The 24,107-nt window shown below is 44.9% G+C and overlaps 1 protein-coding gene across 3 annotated transcripts; it reads right to left on the bottom strand.

Moving 5' to 3' along the window:
• Positions 1 to 4,700: 4,700 nt before the first annotated feature.
• Ubl7 (ubiquitin like 7) lies at positions 4,701 to 23,544 on the bottom strand. 3 transcript variants are annotated; one of them, XM_029543604.1, is made up of 12 exons: positions 23,461 to 23,527; positions 22,679 to 22,787; positions 21,842 to 22,054; positions 20,186 to 20,305; positions 15,600 to 15,682; positions 14,870 to 14,954; positions 14,455 to 14,512; positions 13,369 to 13,502; positions 13,104 to 13,153; positions 12,527 to 12,694; positions 11,874 to 11,996; positions 4,701 to 4,956 (listed from the first exon to the last, which is right to left on the bottom strand). In XM_029543604.1, the coding sequence occupies exons 3-12, from the start codon at positions 22,023 to 22,025 to the stop codon at positions 4,819 to 4,821; spliced, it is 1,143 nt and encodes a 380-aa protein (XP_029399464.1). In that variant the 5' UTR covers positions 22,026 to 22,054; positions 22,679 to 22,787; positions 23,461 to 23,527; the 3' UTR covers positions 4,701 to 4,818. The 3 variants fall into 3 exon arrangements, with proteins under 3 accessions (XP_029399464.1, XP_021062105.1, XP_021062108.1); XM_021206446.2 differs by lacking the exon at positions 22,679 to 22,787 and having other exon boundaries at positions 23,461 to 23,544; XM_021206449.2 differs by lacking the exon at positions 23,461 to 23,527 and having other exon boundaries at positions 22,679 to 22,794.
• Positions 23,545 to 24,107: the final 563 nt, after the last annotated feature.

The raw sequence follows: 24,107 nt of genomic DNA, 5'->3' as shown, positions 1-24,107 counted from the left end.
TGTGTGTGTGTGTGTGTACAGATGCCTTCAGAGGCCAGAAGTGTCAGATTCCCTGGAGCTACAGTTACAGGTAGCTGTGAATTAAATACTTAATAACCACTGAACCATCTCTTCAACCCCAAATTTGAGGGGATTTTTTTTTTTGTTTTAGTGTTTTAGATGTCCTCTTTTTTGAAGCCAGTATACATTTTTTCTATTTATTTATTTATTTATTTATTTAACGTATGTGAGTACACTGTATCTATCTTCAGATACATCAGAGGAGGTCACTGGAACCCATTACAGATGGTTGTGAGGCACCATGTGGTTGCTGGGATTTAAACTCAGGACCTCTGAAGAGCAGTCGGTGCTCTTAACCACTAAGCCATCTCTCTAGCCCCGTAGCAATTGGATTTTTGTTCCTCAATGAAAGGCTTATTCTAGTCCTCCACCTTAGATTCCCCTTGTGCTACCTTACGTGGTAGGATTCCAACTCCTTGAATAGTCTCCAACCCAGCTCTGGAGTGCCTTGTGCCTCTGATACACACACTGTCAGTATCTATAGACTTAGAATAAAATGTCAAACAGGATACAACCGAGGCTCCCAGGATACAAGCCATGCGTGGAAGTGATCTAACCTTCCGTTGGTCTGATGTAGAAGCTTGTTCCCATCCCATGCCTAAACTGCCACTCTCAGGGTGAGGGTTTAATACACTCTCCAGCCCACGTAGCTTCCAGACTGTGGGCTGGGGACAAAGCCTGGGTGACAGTAAGGATGGGATTCTGTTGGATACACTTTCTCACCCAAGCCCTGGAAAGGCTGCTTTCGCAGCGCATAGACACATCTGACGGGCAGCACTCGTGGGCACAGGATAATAAAAACCTGCTTTTCAAGGTTCTGAGAATGCCCTGAGATGGCACCGTGGGTCTCAACTCAATTCCAGCACGGAATGCCCGGTAAATGAGCATTACTGCATGGCACTGCTGGGACCTAGCCTTGCCGAGGCAGAAGCCTGGGTCCTTGTGAAAAGGCATCTCTGGCCTGGAGAAGGCTGAATTCCGTTACCAGCAACTGCAGAATAAATCTATGGAACCAAGACATGGCCAAGACCACAGGAACAGTGTAACTAAGCTGACATGATTATGGCCCAGAGCCAGAGAAGGCCCAACCGTGGGAGTCAGGGGAGGCAAACAGAGGCATGTCAATAAATTCCCCCAACATTCTCACCAAACCATCACTGCCAAGGCCTGTGGCAGAGGAAATGAGAAGCCACCTCAGGGTAGGGATCTGAGAGCTTGGTCTGGGGCCCAGGCCAGATGGGGCTGAGGCGAGGAGCAGAACCCAGGCCCATGTGCCCAGCAAGCTGTGCCAGCCCAGTCCGTGTCAGCCCAGCCAAATTTCAGTTATATCAGGAGAAAGATCTGTTCAGAAAGCTCACCCATCTCTGCATATTTGCATATTCTATTTTGGGGTCTCTCTTCCTTTTTTTCCCCTTAGCTTCCTAGAAAAGTTCTCATCATCAATTCCAACTTCACCTCTGTTGAACTGCAAGTGCTCACTGGGCCCCACCTCTGCTCCTCACTAGGATCCCTGACCTCCTGACCTCCTGGCCTCCACTGCCCACTGCTTATTCAGGGCCAGTTCTTGCAACCCACCTCCAGCTCCAGTGTACCATCTTCCCAAGGTCACCAAGGCCTAAGTCCTTAAGTGCAAGGTGGCATTCTGTGACCAGGCTTGCCTGGCAGCTGACGTCACTGACCATGCCCTGTCCACTTCCTTCACCCCACTTTGGTGACCCCCTTTCTTTCCCAGAAGTAGATCTCCTTCCCAGATCGCCTAGTCACCATTTCCCATAAAGCCTAACTCCTTTGTGGGTATCTATTTTCTTCCACATTTTCCTGGAGAGATGATTTCCACATACGATGCCAACATAGCCTTGAACTTTAAATTTCCTGATGACTATCTCAGCCCAAGGACCACTGCCTGGCTGTCTTGGAGTACCTCAGGCTCACTATGTCCAAACTGGTCTTGCATTATTCCAAATGTAACCCTTACTCTTGGCAGCATCAACATCTACCTACGCACATCCTGCCCCTCCCCTTCTCACCATCCCCAGATCTGGTCTGCCCTTCACACCTCACATCCCTCCCCTCCTCTGAGCTCCCCTGCTGCAGCCTTGGTTGCAGGTCCTAGTGTCCCATCTGGAGATAACGAACCTTCTCACTGGTTACCCATCCTCAGTCTCACTTCCCACAAATCCAGCCTCCACACAGCTGTCGGATTATCTCACATACAAATCTGGTACCCCACCCCCAGCCCGCCCCACTGTCCTGCATAGACACTCCACAAGGCAGGACTCCAGGCAGATTACTGAGGCACAAAAGGCTTGGCATCTAGAAGCCTAGAAGAGTTCTTAGTCTTTGTTGCCACAGCAAATACTCCTCAACATCAACCCAAGACTGGTAATGTGGAAACTTAAACATTTTTGCAGAGTAGGTAAAGAATAGGCTGCTGGGGCATCTCTGGAATAGTGTGTTCTTCTGAGAGCCCCTCAGGAAAAAACCTGAGCTCCTTAGCCTGCTGACCGCCCTCATCACCTACTCTTCCCATCTCAAAGGCCACAGCTGCAGGAAATAACTACGCCAGAGTCAGTTTCTAGCTGTCCACTTCCTAACCATGAAATCGTTGACAGGATTTCCCCTCTGAACCTTGTTGTCTCCATCTGTTTAATGGCAATGCTAAGAGTACCCTCTCCTAAAGACTGGAGTCTGTTTTAAGCATAGCAACTATCCCCCCAAGCTCCCCTTTACTGCCAGGCCAGACCTCTTCCCACCACAGTGGCCCACTGCCTCAACCTTTCCACTCTTCTCCATTGTCTATCGCCAACTGATTCACCAACCAGAAGCCAGAATGCCCTAAGATGGAAAGCTGCTTCCCCAGTTAAGGTTCTGACTTCCTGTGGTGCCCAACTTAGTTTCCACACCAGCAGGTCCACGCTGATATCCCCTCTCCACAATTAGCCACACAACACATACTTCCTTCCTTAACCTTCCATTCTAGCTCCAACACTTCTCTCCCCAGGCAGCTTCTCTTAAGGGACATACTCCTAATCTAAGTGAGCATCCTTCCCCATGAGTCGCCCACTCAGCCTTGGCCTTGTCTGGCCCAGCTTTCATCAGGGTTTAGTGGGCAAGGTCTGCCTGTCTTACCAATAGCACAGTTCTCTGGGAGCAAGGAGGCCGCCATGTTTACATGACTCGGAGGCTCACTGTTTGTTGAAAGAGTGAAAAACACAATAGCAAGGAAGGAGCCCTCAGCCCACGGAAAGCCCCGGGCTCGGTGGGGGTACTTATCAGGCTCAACATGGACTGCTTAAAATGCGACCACAGGAAGCAAAGCCAATGTGCCAAGCCCACGGAGGAAAGACCTGACAAACAAGGGAAACTGTTCAGTTCAATTCTGGGAAGCTGTGGACCGGGTACCAGAGTTGTTCCAGAAAGGGCAAAGACAAAGGTCCTGCAGCACAAAGGGATGCATGAGCTCAGGAGGGGCAGCATCAGCACCGTCTGACCACCACTGGCCCTTGACCTTGACTTCTATCACAATACTTCTCAACATCAACTCAGGATCATGAAGGAAATGCAGAGACCTCAAAAATTACAATGGGCTGCTGAGGGCATGTCTGGAATAATGTCTTCTTCTGAGTACTTCTCTTTAAGATTATTACTAATATAAAGGTCATACAGACCAAAACGTGCTGGGGACCAAGAGCAGGAGGGTAGTTCAAAGGGACACATAGAATCACCAAGTAACTAAGCTATAGGTGGAGAAACAGCCCAGCCCAGTTCCATGTGGCTCCTTGAGGTGAAAAGGACTCTAGGTACTTTCACAGGAAACCTTCTGTCCCAAGAGGAGACAAGCAGGGACACAAGGCCATGGCTGGAGATGGTGTGAATGGAACGTCTGCCAAAGCCAAAGCTGGGACAGACTTCTGAGCTTCTGCCTTCCACATCAGCTCCAAATAAGTCCAAGAACTATTGAAGGGATAGACATTTTTCCCCCTAACAGATTTGAAGCACATGAAACTCACTTTGTCAACTTGGCCATGTGTGTGATGCTGCAGGAACACCTCAGAACCAGAGCAGATAAGCAGCAGCTGGCTTCTCCTCAGTATTAAAGTTCAGCTGTGTTTGTACTGCTGGTGCTAGTATTATTTTTAACTGCTCTTGTCTTTATGCCTTTAGGACACAGGAAAGGGACACATTTCCTGGCACAGTTTGAGTCCTGAATTACAGAACACACATCAAAGGATGTTTGGTGAGACACAGCCAGTGTAGGGACATGGAATCATCTGACATATTCTCTCCTGCCACATCCAGAATTCACCTGGTCACTCCCCAGACTTTCATCAGAGGTCATAGTCTCTTCTGGCCTTCTCTGTAACTCAGCAACTACCCTGAAGACTGGGTTGTAGCTCGCTTCAGCCTCAGGCTCTACAGCACCAAAATAGATGGGGGCTATTGCTAGAGACTGTCTAAGGTGAACATGGGTATTACATAGCACCCCCATGGCATCGGCCCCGAATCTCCTACTCAGGATTTAAATCACGTAAGGATCAACCTGAACCCTGACACCACAGCACCACAACCATACATCTTGCTTGCCAAGCTGCTCCCACCAGTTGAGATCAATAAGAAGGCCAAGCACTGGACACGGCAGGCAAGGGGATCATCAGATATATTGGGGTGGGGTTGGATGGGGAATCTAGAAGCAATTTCCCAAGTGCCTCTTGCCAGGAACAGCCTCTGCAGTTTGCTAGGTGTTCAGGTACAAGAAGTTCATGGGGCTCCTCCAGCAAAGATGAGTTCCAGGGCTGCTTGGATGTCACCTCCAGTGGCCTGAAGGGCCCGGAGGCTCAGCTCGTCATCCTGGATGCCCATGTCACGCAACTGCTGCAGCTGAGGCTGCCACTGGCTCTGTGGAAAGACAGGGCAGGCAGAGGGATTAGCAAGGCTCCTGATGAACAGGCACAGACGTAGAGGTTGTATTTTCAGGATAGAAAGGAAAAGGGGGAAACACACAGCAAAGCTACTGATGTTCAGGGTCATAGCATAGGGACTTCACAAAGACTGAAGATACACTTAAATATAAAGAGAACAAATGAAGTTTGTTGTTGCTGTTTTTATGTATATGAATAAACTGTATCTGTCTTCAGACACACCAGAAGAGGGCATCAGATCCTATTACAGATGGTTGTGAGCCACCATGTGGTTGCTGGGAATTGAACTCAGGACCTCTGGAAGAGAAGCTGGTACTCTTAACCATCTCTCTAGCCCATGAAGTTATTTTTTGTTTGTTTGTTTGTTTGTTTTTGTTTTTCGAGACAGAGTTTCTCTGTGTAGCCCTGGCTGTCCTGGAACTCAGAAATCCACCTGCCTCTGCCTCCCAAGTGCTGGGATTAAAAGGGTGCGCCACCACTGCCCGGCATGAAGTTTTATAGTAAAGAGAAAATATAAATTATTCAATGTCTAAATTCCAAAAACTTGTTAACACACACACACACACACACACACACACACACACACACACACACACAAGGAATACATTTTGAGGTTAGCTTTGAAACAGGTGTGATGGTTCTTTCCTTGGGAGGTCAATACAGGGCACTTCTAATTCAAGCCCAGTGAATTAAAAAAAGAGAGAGAGTAAATGCAGATGTCAGGAAACTATTAAGAGGCCATTGGGAGGAAGCTGCCTTAAGAGAGGAATGAAGTAGAATGTAGGTACTATGAAAGCAGAGATGCGGGGCACTGGAATGGAAAGGTTTAAGCAAGGAAGAGGTAGGTGTTGGGATAGAAGAAACAAAGAGGGTAGCTACCCTAACATACCCAAAACAAAGGTGGTCTGAAAAGTCACAAGGAAACCTATTAAGTAAAGCTTTCATGGTTGGGAGAAGCTGTCCCTAGAAGCTATAGATTATTAAACAGAATAGCAGTGCCAAGGGTGGGGCACTTACTAAGGAGTTACTGGTTAAGGAGGTTCCAGAGCTCCACAAAACAATACAGGTTCTTTCCATTCCTCATGGTTGCCCACCAGAACTAGACAATAAAACCTTATCGCTGAAGACAACACACTTTGGTAGCATGAAACAGAGAAATAACACTGGAACTGAGCTGGAAGATTCCCCTGCTGGATAGCTTTCATAATCCCAAAAGGTTCTATGCAGGCTACTGAAGGAGAAAGGGTCTTACCACCTGTGAGCCCTACACATGAAACCAGGTAAGAAGCCCCACCTGCACAACAGTGGCACTGCTATTACGGCTGTAAATGACTGTTCTAGGATGGGCTTTGAGGCCTGCTCTACACAAGGAACTCTGTATCTAAGTACGACAAATCTGACCAAAAGCTCCAAGGGGAAGGGGACTGAATGATGTTGTCTAGAAAAACTGGCACTGCACTAAACTGCCTTCTAAATATTTGTTTACACGCAGAGACTATGTTCCTCTTAGCTTCAATCAGAGAAGCTTGTCTTTCCAGTGAATGGCAATGAATGAAGATTCATGACTGTACACGGTGCTTTAGTGCGCATCCCTCAACAAGATACTTACTCTATCCCTTCTAAACTTCAGAGAACATTTCGGAGGAAGAAGTGCAAGTGAAAGGTCTGGACGAAGAGTTATAAAATGCTACTCTCTGAGCAAGATACAACCATTGCAATAATGAATTCACAGCAGCTGTGGACGCCTACACTGACTGAGTCTTCCCAAAATGGCCCATGGGGGTTGGTAAGATGGTTCAGTGGGTAAAAGTGCTTGCCTTGGGAACCAGATGATCTGAGTCTGGAATCCACATAATGGTACATGATACACATACATACACACAATAATAAGTTAAGTAATGTAAAAACAAAAGCAAAACAATGGGCCTGCTGATAGTCAGGTATGGGTGGACAAGGAGCTGGGGGCACCCTTCCTACTAACTATTTACTACTATTAGAGTCAAGGAGAGGGAGAGTCACTGCCTTCAGTTTTGTGCCCACTGGTGACCCCACCAGGCTCCAGTGGATAGTTCGGATCCAGTGCTCATATGAAGGCCTGGTCAAACTAATGGGCACAAAACAAACCCAAAAGTCATCAGTCTGGGAAAGAGACCAGTAGTGTTGGGAAGGATTTGATAGGTATGAGGGGAATATTAAGAGGGTCAGAGGAGGGTAATCAAAATCAATTATATTCAAAACATGTATGAAACTGTCAAAGAGCAAAACCAATAAAAATAAGCTAAAGTTATATTTTAGTTTTGTTTTTGTTTTTTAATTGTATTTTAGTTTAGTTTTGGTTTTCCTTTTTGTTTTGATTTTGAATGTTTGATAGCGGATCTCATGCAGCCTAGGCTGGCCTCAAACTTACTATTATATATTCGTGGATAGCCTTGGACTCCCAATTCCACCTTCTGAATACCAAGATTATAGATACACGTCATCACACCTAACTTAAAAGTTTTGTTTACCATGAGATGTAGTGGAAGTGATCTTTCTATGTTAGTACACTGTGTAAGTCAGGGTTTCTGCCACTGTGATAAAATACCATGATCAAAAGTAACTTGGGAGCCGGGCATGGTGGCGCACACCTTTAATCCCAGCACTCGGGAGGCAGAGGCAGGCGGATTTCTGAGTTCGAGGCCAGCCTGGTCTACAAAGTGNTACAGTATATTTACATATAATAAATAAATCTTTAAAAATAAAAATAAAAAATAAAAAAAATGTGTCTTTAAATTGAAATGAAGTAAATAAAATGTACAGAAAAGGTTAGACAAAAAAATTATTGTAGCCGGGCATGGAGGCGCACACCTTTAATCCCAGCACTCGGGAGGCAGAGGCAGGCAGATTTCTGAGTTCAAGGCCAGCCTGGTCTACAAAGTGAGTTCCAGGGCTACACAGAAAAAAAAAAAAAAAAAAGTTTTTTAAAAAAAAAAAAAAAAAAAAAAAAAAAAAAAGTAACTTGGAAAGAAAAAGGTTTATTTTACCTTATAGCTTTTAAGTTTTGGCGGGTGCCATGCAAGAAGAGCTACAGTGGGCACGTGAGCTCCCTAGAGCGACGATGATGTGCGCTCTGGAAAGGCCCCAGAGACATCTCTCAGGATTCCTTGCTACTGATGTGCTTGCTCATGTCTGTCATTGCCATGCTCCGCATTCATCCAGCTTGGTGTGAGTGGACACCGAGAGACCCTCACTGCCTACACCCTGGTGTGATTACTCCCTGCGTGATAGCTCACTATGTTGATGAAAGAAGTTCTTGAGATAATGCTGTTTAGATGAATTAATGATTTTATGGAATTCCTGATTTAAGTAGTTTTGGAGAGTTAGCTTGATTTAAATAATTTTGGGATAGTTGATAGAAAGTTTGAAGTTAGCGTTAAGAATAGAATGCCCCCCCCCCCCCAGACTGGCAAGTGCGGCAGGAGTGAGAGAAAGGAGCACAGGGAGTGCTCATGCACTGCAAGCACATAATTGTAGAAGCAAGAAAAACAGGCTTGGGACAAGTTAATAATAAAAGAAAGCATTCACTCCAGGCTGGACCTGTGTTCCTTGGTCTTGTGATTTAGGGATGTGGTAACAGGTTTCGGTGTGCACCATGAAATAGAAAGATTATGAGTAAAGAATAAACAATTCTGAGTATAAGGACAGAGAACAGATGATTAGCCAGTCTCGCTGATCAGGACTTCAAAAATAAGACGTAAGATAGATGTCCTGTTCCTTTGAAGTACAGATTGCTGTCAATCAAGCACAGGGAGAAACCTGCTACTACAGACTTGGCCTGCTTAAACTCTGTTAATCTATGACAAAAGAATTAATGCTTTGGGGTTACAATAAACTTGTAGAAAGAAAAATAGATGAGGGGGTTAGAGAGATGGCTTAATAGTTAAGAGCACTGATTGCTCTTCCAGAGGTCCTGAGTTTAATTCCCAGCAACCACATGGCGGCTCACAACCATCTGTAATGGGATCCAGTGCCCTCTTCTGGTGTGTTTGAAGACAGCTGCAGTATACTCATATTCATAAAGTAAATAAATCTTAAAAAAAAAAGACAAGAATTATTTCATTAAAGTATCAAAAAGAAATACATAACCAACAACCCTGTCACAATTTCCTTTTGTGTCATGATTTTAATGTTTTTGAAGAATATGTTTTTGTGGTGATTATTTTTAGATAATATGTAACTTGTGGCTATGAGGTAATTTTCTTACATAGAAAAACTTTGTCTTAAGAGGTATAAAAAGGGCTAAGAGAAAAAAAACGCTGGAGTCTGCCTTTGCTTCAATCACTCTGTGTGTGTGTGTGTGTGTACGTGTGTGAGACTTTCCCCTGTCCTTTTTTCTCTTATCGCTGGCTGTCATAGGTAGCAGCCCCTGTCAGCTGCTATCAGGACTGACCCCCATCACCCCTTCTTAGTGCTGACCTCCATCAGCTGCTTTCATCACTGACCCCAACTGCCACCACGGCACCTCACTGCCTGACTCAGTTTACCCTGTGGTGTTCAAAGATGGCCTTTGACAAAGTTCATCACTGAGGAGAACCAGGGCAGGAACTCAAGCAACGTAGGAACCTGGAGACAGGAGCCGATGCAGAGTCCACGGAGATATGCTACTTACTGCTTTGTTCCTTATGACTTGCTCAGCCTGCTTTCTTATAGAACCCAGGATCACCAGCCCAGGGGTACAACAGCCCACATGGGCTAGATTTTCCTACTTCAATCACTAAGAAAATGCCATACAGACTTGCCCATGGGCCCATCTTACAGAAGGAATTTCTCAATTGAGACTCCCTCCTTGCATATGACTTTACCTTGTGTCAAATTGACATAAACATAAAAATGCATAATTTTTTAAAAAGAGTTTTGCTATATAGCATGTGTTATCCACCAACTCATAACATTCCTATGTCAACTTGGTAAGTGCTGAGATCACAGAGTACCACGATGCCTTACTACAGAAAACTTTTTAGCAAGCATATAATACAGTATTCTAGCCCTTGGTTGACTGTTTACAATCTTCTGCCATTACAAATAATGCTGCTGTGACTCTTGGTGCCATGAAGCTTCCATTGTCTATATACACAAACACTTCTGGGACATTTTCCAAGAAGTGGGACTCCTAGGAGTCCTGCATGTGTAAGAGCCTGTTCTAAGAACAGTCTATTCACCCTTTCCTGCTTTCCTAGGAAGTGCTGGGTCTTACATTTCTCTTTTCAGGAAGATGTGCCACTTGTCTGATACGGTTACAACTGTCTGATAGGGTTACAACTGTCTGATAGGGTTACAACTGTCTGATAGGGTTACAACTGTCTAATAGGGTTACAACTATCTAATAGGGTTACAGAGCCGTAAGACTTTGCTTAGGTTTTGCTAGCTGTGGGTTTTCCAGGAATAAATTTTCACTTTGTCAAACTCAAAATTTAGAATGACTGTATATAATGGCTCCTGGACTCTGAATTTCAGCCATGAGAAGCATTCCCTGATGTAAAGATTGAAAGAAATTTACCTGTATTTTCTTCTAGTACCCCTTAATTTCATTACTGTCTGCCTCTTCACGAAAGGAGATGTACAACTTATGGAAAACTTTATATATGAAGAGAAGGTGGTGGGATGACAAACAGAGGTAGGTAGGGGTGAGGCTGTGCAAGGCAGAGACATGCACATATCATCTCAACTTTGTTTCACCCCAGGCAGAGGCAGTGAAAGCCTGGGCCTTGGAGCCCAGTGAACAGGCATCTGGCTGGAGATAAACACAGGCTGTCCACCTCAGCAATGCGCACCACACAGTAGTGAAAACCACAAAGGTCTGTGCCCCCCCCCTTTTTATTGAGAGTTCCCCCCCCCTTTTTTTTTTTTTTTTTTGGTTTTTTGAGACAGAGTTTCTCTGTATAGCCCTGGCTGTCCTGGAACTCACTTTGTAGACCAGGCTGGCCTCGAACTCAGAAATCCACCTGCCTCTGCCTCCCGAGTGCTGGGATTAAAGGCGTGCGCCACCACGCCCGGCCTCCCCCCTTTTTAAATGAAAGTTTTTACTACTTCATAGCTGTGGCACCCAAACAAATTCAGACTGATGTGTCCTTTGCAGATTCACTGTGAGTTAGAACATCAGGCAGGAAGCGAACAGCGCATACTTGACGGTGTAAGATACAATGCTGAGACTCTGACTCTCCACGTGGCTGACCCTTTTCTCCTTAAAGCTTCTCAAGAACTATTAAGAACTACCAGATCCAATCCAACCTCCTTGGACCGACACTCAAGGCCCCTTCTACCTAGGCTTTTACCCTCTTTCTCTGCTCCCATCTCAGGATGCTCTACACTGTGATACTGCATGCTAGCCATACAGTTTTGAGTATATCACATATACCTACCTATATACATCTGTTCTATCAGGCAGTTGTCTCTTCCCCATCATAAAACCCTTCTACTACCTGGCTTACCAAACTGACCTCTATCAACCAGCTTAAACCTCTCTCAGTTCAGATTGGCTTAGGCTCTTACCCTAAGCAGCTAAGCTTCTAACCAAGATGTTCCATGGCAGGGGCAAAGGACCTGCTCACCTTAAGGTCTAGCAGCTCAACCTGGCCCTATATATGTGCTCACTGCTCAGTCAATGCTCACTGAATGAATGAATGAATGAATGATTAACTAAAACTTCCTTATGACCACAGGAGTCAGGCTACAGTTGCTCAGGCAAGAATGGGAAGCCACAAGAACAATTTGCCCTTTCTGGGAAGGCTCACCTGTCAAACTACCATACATTTGCCCTTGGTGTTCCCAGAGGGAAGGCCTCCAGCCTCCAGTGTGTGCAGAAAAAGGCTCAGCATGCCAAACTCAGCATGAAAACCTGGAGGTGGGGAGACTCACCTGAAGGCTGGGCTGCCCAGAGGCCTGCAGGGCATGCTGGAGAGCTTGGCTAAAAAGATCGTTGGTGATGGGTGTCCCTGACTGGACACCAGAGGACATTGGCGAGGTGCCTGAAGAATGGCCCTAGATTTAAAGAAATAGTCAGCGTTGCCCCAGAACCACCTCAGTTTCACAGCAGATAGTCACAGGACCCCACACTACTCTTGGGTACCTAACTCCTGCTTTCCAACAGAGTCCTGTTAGATAACTACACTGTATTATGGAGAACCTAAATGTAATTTATGTGGGCAGAAAAGGTCCCATTCTCTTTTACTCCAGAGAAAAGGACTCTGAGGCCCCAGGCCCAACCTAGAACCCCAGTACTGAGAGAGGTAGCTTTGGAGAGCAAATCATCAGTAAACCTTACTATCTATATCTAGTCCCTATTGGAGGTAAGAGGGAACACTCAGGCCTTTGCTACAAGTGGACTTCTGAGCCCTAAAGACAAGTAAGTAAAAAGGGGAGTCACCTGAACCACAGATGAGAAATTCCTACCAGGGCCCCATGGTTTAGTGCAAAGAGATCTACCACCAGAGTGCTAGGTAATCATATCTATTACAGGGGAGTTCCACTCTTGGCAGCCTGGCCTACTGTTGCCAACCCTCTCTCCATACCTGGGTGCCAGGAGTTGGTGTATGAGAACTGCTCTCTGGAGTACTGGCCAGGGCCAGGGCAGTGGCCAACTCGCTCTGAGTGATGGGGCGGGGCCCAGCAGCTCCACTGTATCCCAGGGAGGCGGGACGGGAGCTGGGTGTGCTACTAGAGGGTGTGGACCGAGTGCTCTGGAAAAGAGAGGCATCCACAATTAGGACAAAAGAACCACACCCCACACCCCAGTTCCCAGGAAGACTTCCTAAGGCCCCACTTTTCTTTTTTCTTTTTTAATATTTATTTATTTAATGTGTACAGCTGTACTATAGCTGTCTTCAGACACACACCAGAAGAGGGCATCAGATCCCATTTCAGATGGTTGTAAGCCATCATATAGTTGCTGGGAATTGAACTCAGTACCTCTGGGAAAGCAGTCAGTCACTCCAGCCCAGGCCCCACCTTTCTAAAGAAATACTATGACATGGCCTTGGTCCCCAAAGGTCCCTGTGACCACTTCCCAGGCTTGGGAATAGCAGGTACTAAGGAGAAGCTAGTTCCCAGGACCATCTCCCTCAAGGGGCAGGCTGCCATGGCACTCACTGGGTGAAAGTCGTCCTCGTCATCTGAGAGCCCGTCAAACAGGAAGCCACCTGGAGGAGAGTGAACAGATTCCAGGAGGAAGAACAGAAAAGCACCGGCGCAGCTCCAGATCTCAGCTCATGTTATGCTCCAAATTCCTATCTCATCTCTCCCCTCGGAAAATTACAGGACAGATGCTCTTCCTGACTCATGCCCTATGCCAACACTATACATAGCTGTGAGTAGAGCCAATCCCTGAGCTACGACCAGCTCCTGAGGGCCTCACCTGGCATATCTCGGTAAGAGCTTGAGGGCATGCTTCGGGAAGAGGAGTCAGCTCCTGGCATTGGGGTGCTGCCTGCTACGGAGTGCAGAACCAGGATGATAGCATTGACGAGGGCTGGGTGGGCAGGCACCAATCTAGAAGAGGGGTAGAAAAGACAAAGGAAAAGGTGCCCTTGTCCATGACAGCGTGGGTGGCCATAGAGCAGAGCACCCCAGGCCCGCCCTTATGTAAGCACTTAGTTTTCAGTCAAGGTCATTCTGGTTTAGTTTGGTTTTGGCTTTGAGATAGGGCCTCACTGTGTATCTCTGGTGGCTGTTACCCTAGAGAACTTGCTCTCTAGGCCAAGCTAGCCTCAGATTTGCTGGGATTGCCTCTGCCACCCGAGTTCTGGGATTACAGGGGTGTGCCCCACAGTTAGCCCACTCTTCAGCATCCTTTGCCAGGAAATTCTGTCATCTTGATGATCTGACCTTAGAAGGGTCAGAAAGGCTCAGTTTTTAAGATCCACTGAAAACCTATCACACAGATAAAAAGAACTACAGGCAAGGCATAATGGAATATAGGAACATACAGCCTGGTAGGCTCAAGGTTCAGAACTGGGTCCAGACACTACCTCTTATATAATGGGCAGCCTCTGAAGACTCCTTTCTCTTCCTAGAGCAGAGTTAGCTTCTTCATTTGCAAAACAATGGGACAGAGCCACTATAGTCCTTACGGCTCTAACATTTTATGCCCTATATACCTATGTCTACTTCGCTGAACTTAAAATTCCTGACATTTACTAAGTGAAATCAACCTGGCACACAAAGCGCGCGCTCTCGTGCTCTCTCTCTCTCTCTCTCTCTCTCTCTCTCTCTCTCTCTCTCTCTCTCCACACTGCTTCATCGTGACACACTTCACAAGCTCGCACCCCTGGGCTTTTCTATTCCTTAAGTAGCCCGCTGCTTCCTACATCTTGACACATTTAGAAAGCAGACCTGGCAAGAGACTGAACTGGCCTCCAAAAAAAGATCCCAGGGCAACAACCAGGTTTCTAGCCTGACCACATGAGGAATGGTACTCTATAAAATGATGGTTAACACTTACGTATCTAACATGTTGGGATCAGCAAAGACAGAGAAGAGGTCCTTATCCTGGAGAACCCCTGGAAGAGACCAAGATTTCTCTTAGACAGTGGAACTCTGGCAAGATCCAGGAAGAAGCAGCAGCATTAAATATCAAAGCAAGCAACTCAACTAGATCCCAAACCAGCCCTCCTGAGAAGAGGAGAAAAAAAAGTCATGGGTATCTTGTTCCAATGGGAATGCTCCCCCCTCCCCACATTCCTGCATTTAGACCACACAGAGTTGCCACAAAGGAGGACTGAGAGCCATTAGTGGGTAGATTTGTGGAATGAACCTTGACTATGCTCCCTCATCCCTCAATAGCAGTGCCTCTTCAAAGCACGGTCGCAGCCCTTTTCCAAAACCTCATATTTCTTCAAATCCTTTCTTGTACTTACCTAGAGCAATGGGGTCACTGCTGAGGCCTGGGGTGGCCACAATGATCTGATCCAGAGATTCTTTATTGCTGAGCATCTTAAAGACCTGTAGGAGAAACAAGGATGGCTTAGCACACCAGCTAACACTATACATTCATCACACACCCACACTTTTTTGACTTTCTCTTTTGAGTGCTTATATAGAAGGGTTGTAAAGAGACCACCACAATGGAACAGTCTCTGTGGTTCACTCTCACCATCCCTATTTGTAATACTTCTAAAACAAAATGTTCTCTTCACAGCCCAGTAAAAGTATCTCCAGCTCCCTGAAGTCCCTTCCAATCTCCATACAATGACTGCTTCACATTTGTATACATTAGGAACAAAGTTCACAGCTGTATTAATTTTCCTTTTTCCATTGGGGAAATCCATGCTTAAGAGGTGATAGGCAGTTCACCAAAAGTGAAGGATCTAGTCCCATTAGAAAAGGTGTACAGACTCGGGAGCTGCAACCATAGTCAGTCCATAAGGCCAGTCTGAGGAGAGGTTGTATAATTATCATCATAGGGAATCTGCAACCAATGCCTGACTGAGACAGGCTCTTGGGGGAAAGATAGCAGTCTACTGAGGCCCACAGACATGGCAAAAGCTCCCAGAGGTACTCTTGGTTGCTGTGGCAATGTACTGTCAGTTCCTATGCTAAACAACAACCAGTGTTCACATCACTCCTACAGTCTTAGCTCAAACTCACCGCCTCTCTGTAGGAAGAGCTGCTGTGCAGGGCAGTGTGCAGGACCCGGAACTCTCTCAGGGCAGCTACTTTGTCCACAGGTTCTGGAGGTCAAGACACTTAATTATCTTACAACCCAGGCTCTGTCGTTACCATAACTGTAGGCACATCATTTCAGCATTTGTCCAGGTACAACTTGGTCTACAGAGTCCCTTCCCATGTCACCCTCTAAGAATGTGAGCGCCACCTCAAACAAACAAACAAACAAACAAAAAAGACCCGAACATTTGTGTCACAAATTTGAAATTTACATGCTCAATGAATTCTCTTCAGTACATAAAACAAAGTTCCAACAGAGGGGGATCTTGTCACATGAAAGAGGTTCTTCTGAACAACAACCCATTGCAGAAATTCTAGACTTCTTATATTTGAAAAGAAAGAACGTATAATCAATTCAGTGGCCTCTTATGTAGAAACTTAAAATAAGTGTATTGCAAGGCATCTTAACGATATAACACTATGCTGACACAATATGGTAAGAGAAAGAAATAGAACACAAAGTTGGATGTGCATTCTCTGGTAAAACTATGCAAAATATGTCAGTCTGCATATGGTCCAAGGCTGGAAGGAGCAAGATAAAGAATAACATTTTCTTAGAGGGACAGGCCCATGGGTAATTCTTTCTTCTTTGTTATTTTCTTTTGAATTTTTATAATACTTTTTAGATGCCTTTACTTTTCTATCTTTTAATTATTATTTTACATAATAATTATTTTACATAATTTCTCTGCAAGCCTGTGTGCCACATGAGCGCCTGACCACCAGATGTCCTAGAACTGGAGGTACAGTTTGTTGTGAGCTACATGTGGGTGCTAGGAACTGAACCACGGTGCTCTGTAAGAGCAGAAAGTGATATTAACTTCTGAGTTATCTCTGCAGCTCTGGTAATATTTTTTGATTCATAAAAAGATAGACAAACTGGGCTAGGGGTTGTTAGCCTGTGCCTAACAACCTGGTAAGTCCTGCATCTGATTCTAAGCACCACTAATAGACAGACAAATAAGTAAATAACCACAATAAAAGAATCCCAGTAAGGACTAAGGAAGTGCAAGGCACTTGAAAGCTCTGAATAAACTTTTGCCATATGCCAAATAGCAACTTCTCTTTGGATTTTTGGACACTGTATTCTACTCACAGGGGTCTAAACCGCATTTGCTTACCTGACTATCACCACCTATTTTATAGGGAGGAAATCTGAGGGAGAGGAATAAGCAGGAAGTCCATCCTGGGCCACACTTCAGTGCTATCCTCAGGGTAATCTAGGTCGTATCGCCCACCTCTATAGACACTGCTTGCAAAGCAACATGAGCTCTATGCCTGGAGGTCAGCACGGCAATCATGTTATCATGATCATGAGGGCTGTCTCCTTTGAAAAATAGATACCACATGTAAATTACCTAACCAAGCATTTATTTTGAAATCTAGCTTTGGGCAAGTCACAAGAAAGGCAAGTCTCTTTTGGGGCAGTACGAGAAATGAAACTAAAACAAGCGCACAATTATAAAATACCATATTGAAGCCCTGGGCAGAGATACGGATGCCAGTAAGAACATCCCAGGAAAGAATTGCAGTAATGATTAGGGAAGTAAGGTCAAGGAATTTGAAACCTCTGAACTGGGGCTGGAGAGATATCTCAGTGATTAAGAGCACTAATTGCTTTTCCAGAGGTCCTGAGTTCAATTCCTAGCAACCACATGGTGACTCACATGGGATTCAATGCCCTCTTCTGGTATGTCTGAATGTCTGAAGAGAGCAACAGTGTTCTCACATAAAATAAATAAATCTTTTTTTTTTTTAAAAAAAAAAAAAAGCTCTGAACAAAAAAAATTTTTTTAAAGATTTTATTTATTTATTTATTATATGTGTTTACACTGTAGCTGTCTTCAGACACTCCAGAAGAGGACATCAAATTTTTCTTATGGATGGTTGTGAGCCACCATGTGGTTGCTGGGATTTGAACTCAGGACCTTTGGAAGAGCAGTCAGTGCTCTTAACCGCTGAGCCATCTCACCAGCCCACAAAATTTTATCATGTGACAAACAGCAACTTCTCTTTTGATTTCTGGACACTGTATTCAACATACAGGAAGTCTAGCAGTGTTCTAAGCTGAATTGACTAGGCATCAATATGAGTAAGTACCCAAGTTAGGACTCCTGGGAGACCATCCAAGAGGGGAAATTAAGGCAAAATAAATGTTACTGGAAGAAGGTCTGCAAAGCCTATGTAAAAATTCATAGAAAGGCATGATAAAATTGAGGAGGAGGTGCTTTGAAGGAACATCAAATTGCTTTCTGTGGCTGGAGACCAGGGTAATATCTCTGCTCAAATTGAAAGCTAATGTAAGATTCTCGGCTCAGAGTATAGCTCAGTAGAATGTTTGATCTTAGCACTGCTAATAAATAAACACACACATACATAAAGTTAAGCTGAGTATGGTAGCATATACTTCTAATCCTGGTTTCTAGAAGGAAAGGAAAGAGTACAAGTTCTAGGCTATAAAAGCAAGGCCCTGGCATATATATGCATGCATGCATGCGCGCACTCACACACATACACACACACACACACACACACACACACCCTGCAGTGGAGACCCCCACAGTGAGCCAAGCAGAAGAAGAGAGGCCAGCAGATTCTCCTCCTACAGAAATGCACTAACTCTAGGGAGGGTGCTACTGTTTGCTTTAACCGTGTTGTTTGAGACCAAATCTTACTATATAAACCAGGCTGGCTTTCAGTGAGTAACCTCCTTCCTTGGCCTGTTATTCTAGGACTACGAAAGTGTATCATCAAATCTACCTCCTTTTAGAAGAATACTACAGGAGAAAATATCTAAAGTACTATTATTTTAAAACTTCCTTTTCAGAACTAAATATACATTCACCTCCCAATAAAAATTCCATTTGTTTCAAAAATAAACCTGCAGATGACACAGGAAGAAAAAGGCTCTAAATGTCCTAAGGCACAAGCTGCTAAGAGTATTGGGTGTCGCTGTAACACCCTTTAGGAAAGAAAGGCAGTCAGGCCAAAAGAAAACACAAAACTAGAATAATCTGGGTTTATATCCTAGTTCTAACATTCATTTTAATTAGGTGACCTTGAACAAATATTCTTCTGATCTTATTTTTATCTATAAAGTGCTAGAGTGTTATTTAGCTACCATGTAACATTATGTAACATACTGAGGGGGGGGTGAGGTGGGGTGGGGGGCTGGGGGGGAGGGGGGGAACTAACAAAACTAGCTTGCAGAACCCACAATCATTCATTGTTTTCAGTCAATATCCTCTAGTGGAAGAGCAGAGAGCTAGACCTGACCTGAACAAGCTAGGTTCAAGGCTTGGTAGGTAGAGGAGAATATACACCACAAGAACTCTGGAGCAGCTCCATCAGAGGATCAGAGGATATTAGAAAAGCCAGAGGATCTGGGCTTGGATGGGTGATTCTATGGAAACAGTTTTGCTCTGGGGTCAATTTTATTCTTAGGCTTTTAATAGCTCTACTCAAGAAAAAAGGCAAACCTGGGAGAGGTGAAAGCTCAACGTAGAAGAGGAACAGTCCCACTCATCAGCCAGGGAGGGGTGTGTGAGCTCTTGTGTGTCTGGACAGTGAATGGGCTTTGTCTCTGTTCAGAAATGGCAAGGATATTATTTTCCACTTGATCCATGATGTCTCAGGATGTCCTTGTCTCATCATGGTGAACCCTATAAACAGTGGGGCTCCAAAGTCTGGCTGTGAGCATCACCTAATCCTAGGAGGTCAGGCTGCTCTCCTCTCTCACTTCCCATATGGATACAAAAGATGTTTTTGTTCTGTTTAGAATTGAAAAGGTAACTTTCAAATTGATAACCACTCATAACAGACACAGACAAATAAAAATATGTCAAACTGCTAATTTAACAAAGCTGACCTCTTTTACATAGCTTAGCTTTATACATGGAGATATGTTTAAAACACAAACACAAAATCTAACCTGTAAATTCCAAGAGCAACTTCCATTAATAAACTAAAAGGGCTTTAGGTTTTATATAGTTTCTTCAAGAGCTACTTGAATGCTAGTAGAATATTTCTGGAAATAAGTTATGAGCTCGGCAGGAGGTGTTAGCTTACTGAACAATTCACCACCTGAGGGAATTTGTGGAAAGATTTGCTTAACCAAGAACTGCAGCACTACAAAAACAAAGCAAGTTCCTGGCTTTTGTCTAATGAACAGAGCAACAATAATAAAAGAATGTAAAGTTTACTGAAAAATCAACTGTTGATCTAAAGAGTTTAAATAGATCCACACACACTACATGGTTAAAAAACAATGGGTAATGAACTTATTAAGTAAAAATAATAATAATAATAATACATCTATTATTAGTGGTGCTAACAGTATCAATGTCACATCTTAATTTACCAATGGGGATCTAATCCAATAAGGATAAAGATAGTGCTTATCACCATTTTGGTAATCACCCAGGACTGTATCTCAGGAACACACAAGCTCTCCCCTTGAAGATACTAGAAAGTTCTGCCCATCTAACTGAGGACAAACCCTCCCTTACCAGGTTTCTGATCAGGCTCAGGCCAAGATTTTCGGAGAACATGGACTGTGGACCCAGGCTGAATACCATAGAAGTCAAGGGTCTGATCATCTTTTAGCTTCCGGCCACAGTAGATCAAATCTACAAAGAAAACATACAAACAAACAAAAAAACCTGCCCATTCATATTTTGTTTCTCAAAGCAATTTGGTTTCTATCCCCTGAGAATCTTATTTTAATTAGACAGCTCTCAGGAGATAGGAAGCAGCTCACCAGGTACAGAACACTCACTCTGCAAGAATGAAGACCTAAGTTCAAGGCCTCAGCTACCACATAAAAAGCCAAGCATGGCTACACATGTCTGTAATACCAGTGGCTAAAGGCAGAGAGCAAGCTGACACCAAGAACTTGCAACCCATCCAGTCTAACCCAAACTGGAAGAAGCTTCAGGTTCAGTGCCAAGAAAATAAAGTGGATGAGAGAGGATAAAACCCGATATCCTGTTCTGTCTTTTCATATACATGCACGAGTGCATACTGCTGTACACTCACATGCATGCATCACATACATACAAAAAAAAAGACTCTCTCCCAGGTGCAGTGGCACATATCTATAATCCCAGATATCTGAGGCCAGCCTGAGCAATTTATTAAGATCTTGCTTTAAAATAAAAAAGTCATATAAACAGGCTTTGGGTACAGCTCAGTAGCAGACTAGTTCCCTACCATATACAAGTCACTGGATTTAATCATCAGCACCTATGTGTGTTGGGGACATTAAGAAATACATTTTGACTAGATGTGCTGGCACACACTTTTTATCCCAGCACTCAATAAGCAGAGATAAGTGGTGAGTTTGGGCCAGCCTGGACTAAATAGTAAGTTCCAGGCCAGCCAGGGCTACAAAGTGAGACCCTGTCTCAAAACAAACAAAACCCCAACATTTTAAACAACTTTATCAAGTACAAATGCTTATTTAAGAAGTAGATCCACAGAACGCCTCTAAAACTCAACACTATAGAGAGTAGTTATTCCAAATAAATGGGAAAAATATAACATCAAAAAAGATGGAGCTGCTGGGCAGTGGTGGCGCATGCCTTTAAACCCAGCACGTGGGAGGCAGAGGCAGGCAGATTTCTGAGTTCCAGGCCAGCCTGGTCTACAGAGTGAGTTCCAGGACAGCCAGGACTGCACAGAGAAACCCTGTCTCGAAGGGGGGAAAAAAAGGGAAAGATGGAGCTGATCCACCTGTGATAGGAATGTCTTCACCAGGGAGAACCCTTGGCTAGTGTAAATTCTGTTCCTAATCTGACTGTACGCTACTCAAGTCCTTCCTTCCTCCACATTGCCAATCTCATTTCCTATTTTGCTGCCTTCCCTTTATTCAGCCATCAAGATAAATTATCCCTTAAGTCTTATGTGATAGATCGAAGAGTCTTGTTTCATCTGCAACTCTTTGCTAATTTTGTTCTCTCAAACAAAAGACTTCAGCAACATCATAATGAAGAGTCTTAAATGATAACATAGTTCAGTGTAACATGAGACTAAAGTGACAACAGTTTTGCCATGTTTTATGTTTTCACTCATGTAAAGCTTGCTCTGGAGAGAGGCCACAAGCCCTTTTACCTCCTCTCCCAGAGGCAAGAGCAGCAACCCAGCCCCTGCCAACCAAGACTCACCGATCAGCTCCGGGTCTGGGACAGACTCCTGGAGCTTGCCAGCAATAAGCTGCTTCAGAAATGAAATGCTATAGCCCCCTAGGGAATATTCTCCCAGGTCTGTCTCTGGCAACTGAAGAATAGATTTGGGAGCAAGTGGCTGGTCAGCCAGCTTCACTGCCAGACGCCAGTCTGAGAGAGACATCCTCTCTCTCTCGCGCTCTCTCTTTCTCCCTGTAAAACAATAAGGGGTTAATGGTTAAAAGACAACCCACCATCCTACTCATCTCTCCCTGCAACAAGAATAAAGGAAAGATAATTTCAGTGTACTACTGCTAGAGAAGCACAGGTATAGCATTAAGAGGCTAAAACTAGAACCTTGAGGCCCTAGCTGGACTGCAAGGAATTTCTCTATGCCTCAGTTTCTTCACCTTTAAAGTAAACACAAAAGACCAATCAGTTGGATAGGAATGTTGTGAGGTTCAAGCAAGATCAACGAACCCTGTCCCTTCTACACACTCATTTCTGGTTTTCTTCTTCAACTTTTGATTTAGCTATTACAACACTTTAAGGAGGGCCCTTGTCTCTCTTGCCTGCCCTTATCAGAGGTCTATAGTGCCACCCAATGTCTTATTGTTAAAACACAGATCTAACAAACTTAACTGCTTAGAACGCCTCCATTAATCCCAAAGCACTTCTATGAACAGGTTGGAGTTAACTCCACAGCCTGATTACAAACCCATTTATTCTGACGCCTACCAGCTTTCTTCAATAGACCCAGCCCTGCCCCTTTATAACAACACAGGTAAGTATACTTCATAACAAAGTTGTCCCCTATATATATATAACTCTGCTCACCTCCTGTCTTTGCATATAAGTTCTCTTCCCTTTTTGGCCTCTTAGCAAACTCCTACCAAGACCCACACAAACACATCGGTTCCATGCTCTCTTCTTGGTCACACATTCCCTGTTCCCTCAAAGCAAAAGAGCAACACAAATCAATAGATTTGAGGACAAGTCAGCCAGCTTCATTACCAGATGCCAGCCTTAAAAAGCTATCTTCTTTTTGCTGCTTTTTCCTTGTACAACGTATTTACTTCTCAATTTCTCACCGCTTCCCTCATATTTGTGACCGCCCCTCCCCCGCTCCCATTCTTGAAAGCCTTGGAAGCCAAGACTAGAGCTTTTCTAATACACTGTCCCCCAAGCCTGTTACATATATGAATGCCCACAAAATAAATCTAAAAACTCAAAGGGTGCAAGAGCCTTGCACCGCAAGACCAGTCCTTGTTACAGACACTATTTCTGCCAAAGAGGTCTCTTGCAGTAGAGACAAGGCTAAGAAAAAGCTGTGGTGCGACCCAGCGTTCAATGTACTATCCACCTTCAGGTTTAAAGCGAGGAAGGAGGTTTTGTAATACCGATCTCGACCCTCACAACTGTCTCCTAAAACTGGCATCATTATCCTTCTTTTACAGATCAGGAATAAAGACTCAGAAAGCTGAAGTCTCTTGGCCCAAGGTCACAAATACCTAGCCTTGAGTAGGGACAATGTTGACAACCCCACCTCTCTCGTGGGACCAGTTAGCCACTCCGGACCCACGAGAGCCCCGCGCGCCCAGGGGGCCCAGCGCCCTCACCCGTCCCGTGGAAGGAACCCGGCCGCAGCGAGCCGCCGGTGTAAACACTCACTCTGGTCCTCTTGCCGGAAACCGGAAGCTCCGCGCTGCATTCTGGGGGCTATAGTTTTCACTGAGGCCCCGCCCCTTACAAATGGCCGTCCAGCAGCTAGTGGCAATGCTTCCGGGTCCTCGGAGGCGTGAGTTCGAGCAGTTTGAGATCCTAGAAGTGGATAGGTTGTAGCTTTCTGTCAGGCACAATTGTACCACCCGAGGTAGGGAGCTCAGTGTGGGGTTTTCGAAAGCAGCCAATAGCCCGATGATTCCCGCGCTCTCCTGCGATATGTTTGAAGGCTGTTGGTTGTCCGGGGTTTGGAGGGGTCCTAGGCCAGAGGGCGAGCCTTCTCCGAGGGGGACAGGCACCCCGCCGCCCTTCCGATGAAGACGCAGTTCTCCCACGTAGTCAGCCTCTTGTGCTTCTTGCTCCTTTTTCCCATGAAACCTACCTTGTGGCAGCGCACCAGGGCTCTAAAAGTTGAGTCCGTAAGGGGAGAGATTAAGTCGGGTTTCTGGCCCACCGTGAGCATGCGACAATGGGGTTTATAACACAGTCATTCGGAGAATCAGTTTGGGGAAGGGAAATTTCCACTGAACTTTCATAGAGAACA

The sequence above is a fragment of the Mus pahari genome, chromosome 10, assembly GCF_900095145.1.
Source record: "Mus pahari chromosome 10, PAHARI_EIJ_v1.1, whole genome shotgun sequence".
NCBI classification, from domain to species: domain Eukaryota; kingdom Metazoa; phylum Chordata; class Mammalia; order Rodentia; family Muridae; genus Mus; species Mus pahari.
This window is presented reverse-complemented; position numbering and strand designations above follow the sequence as displayed.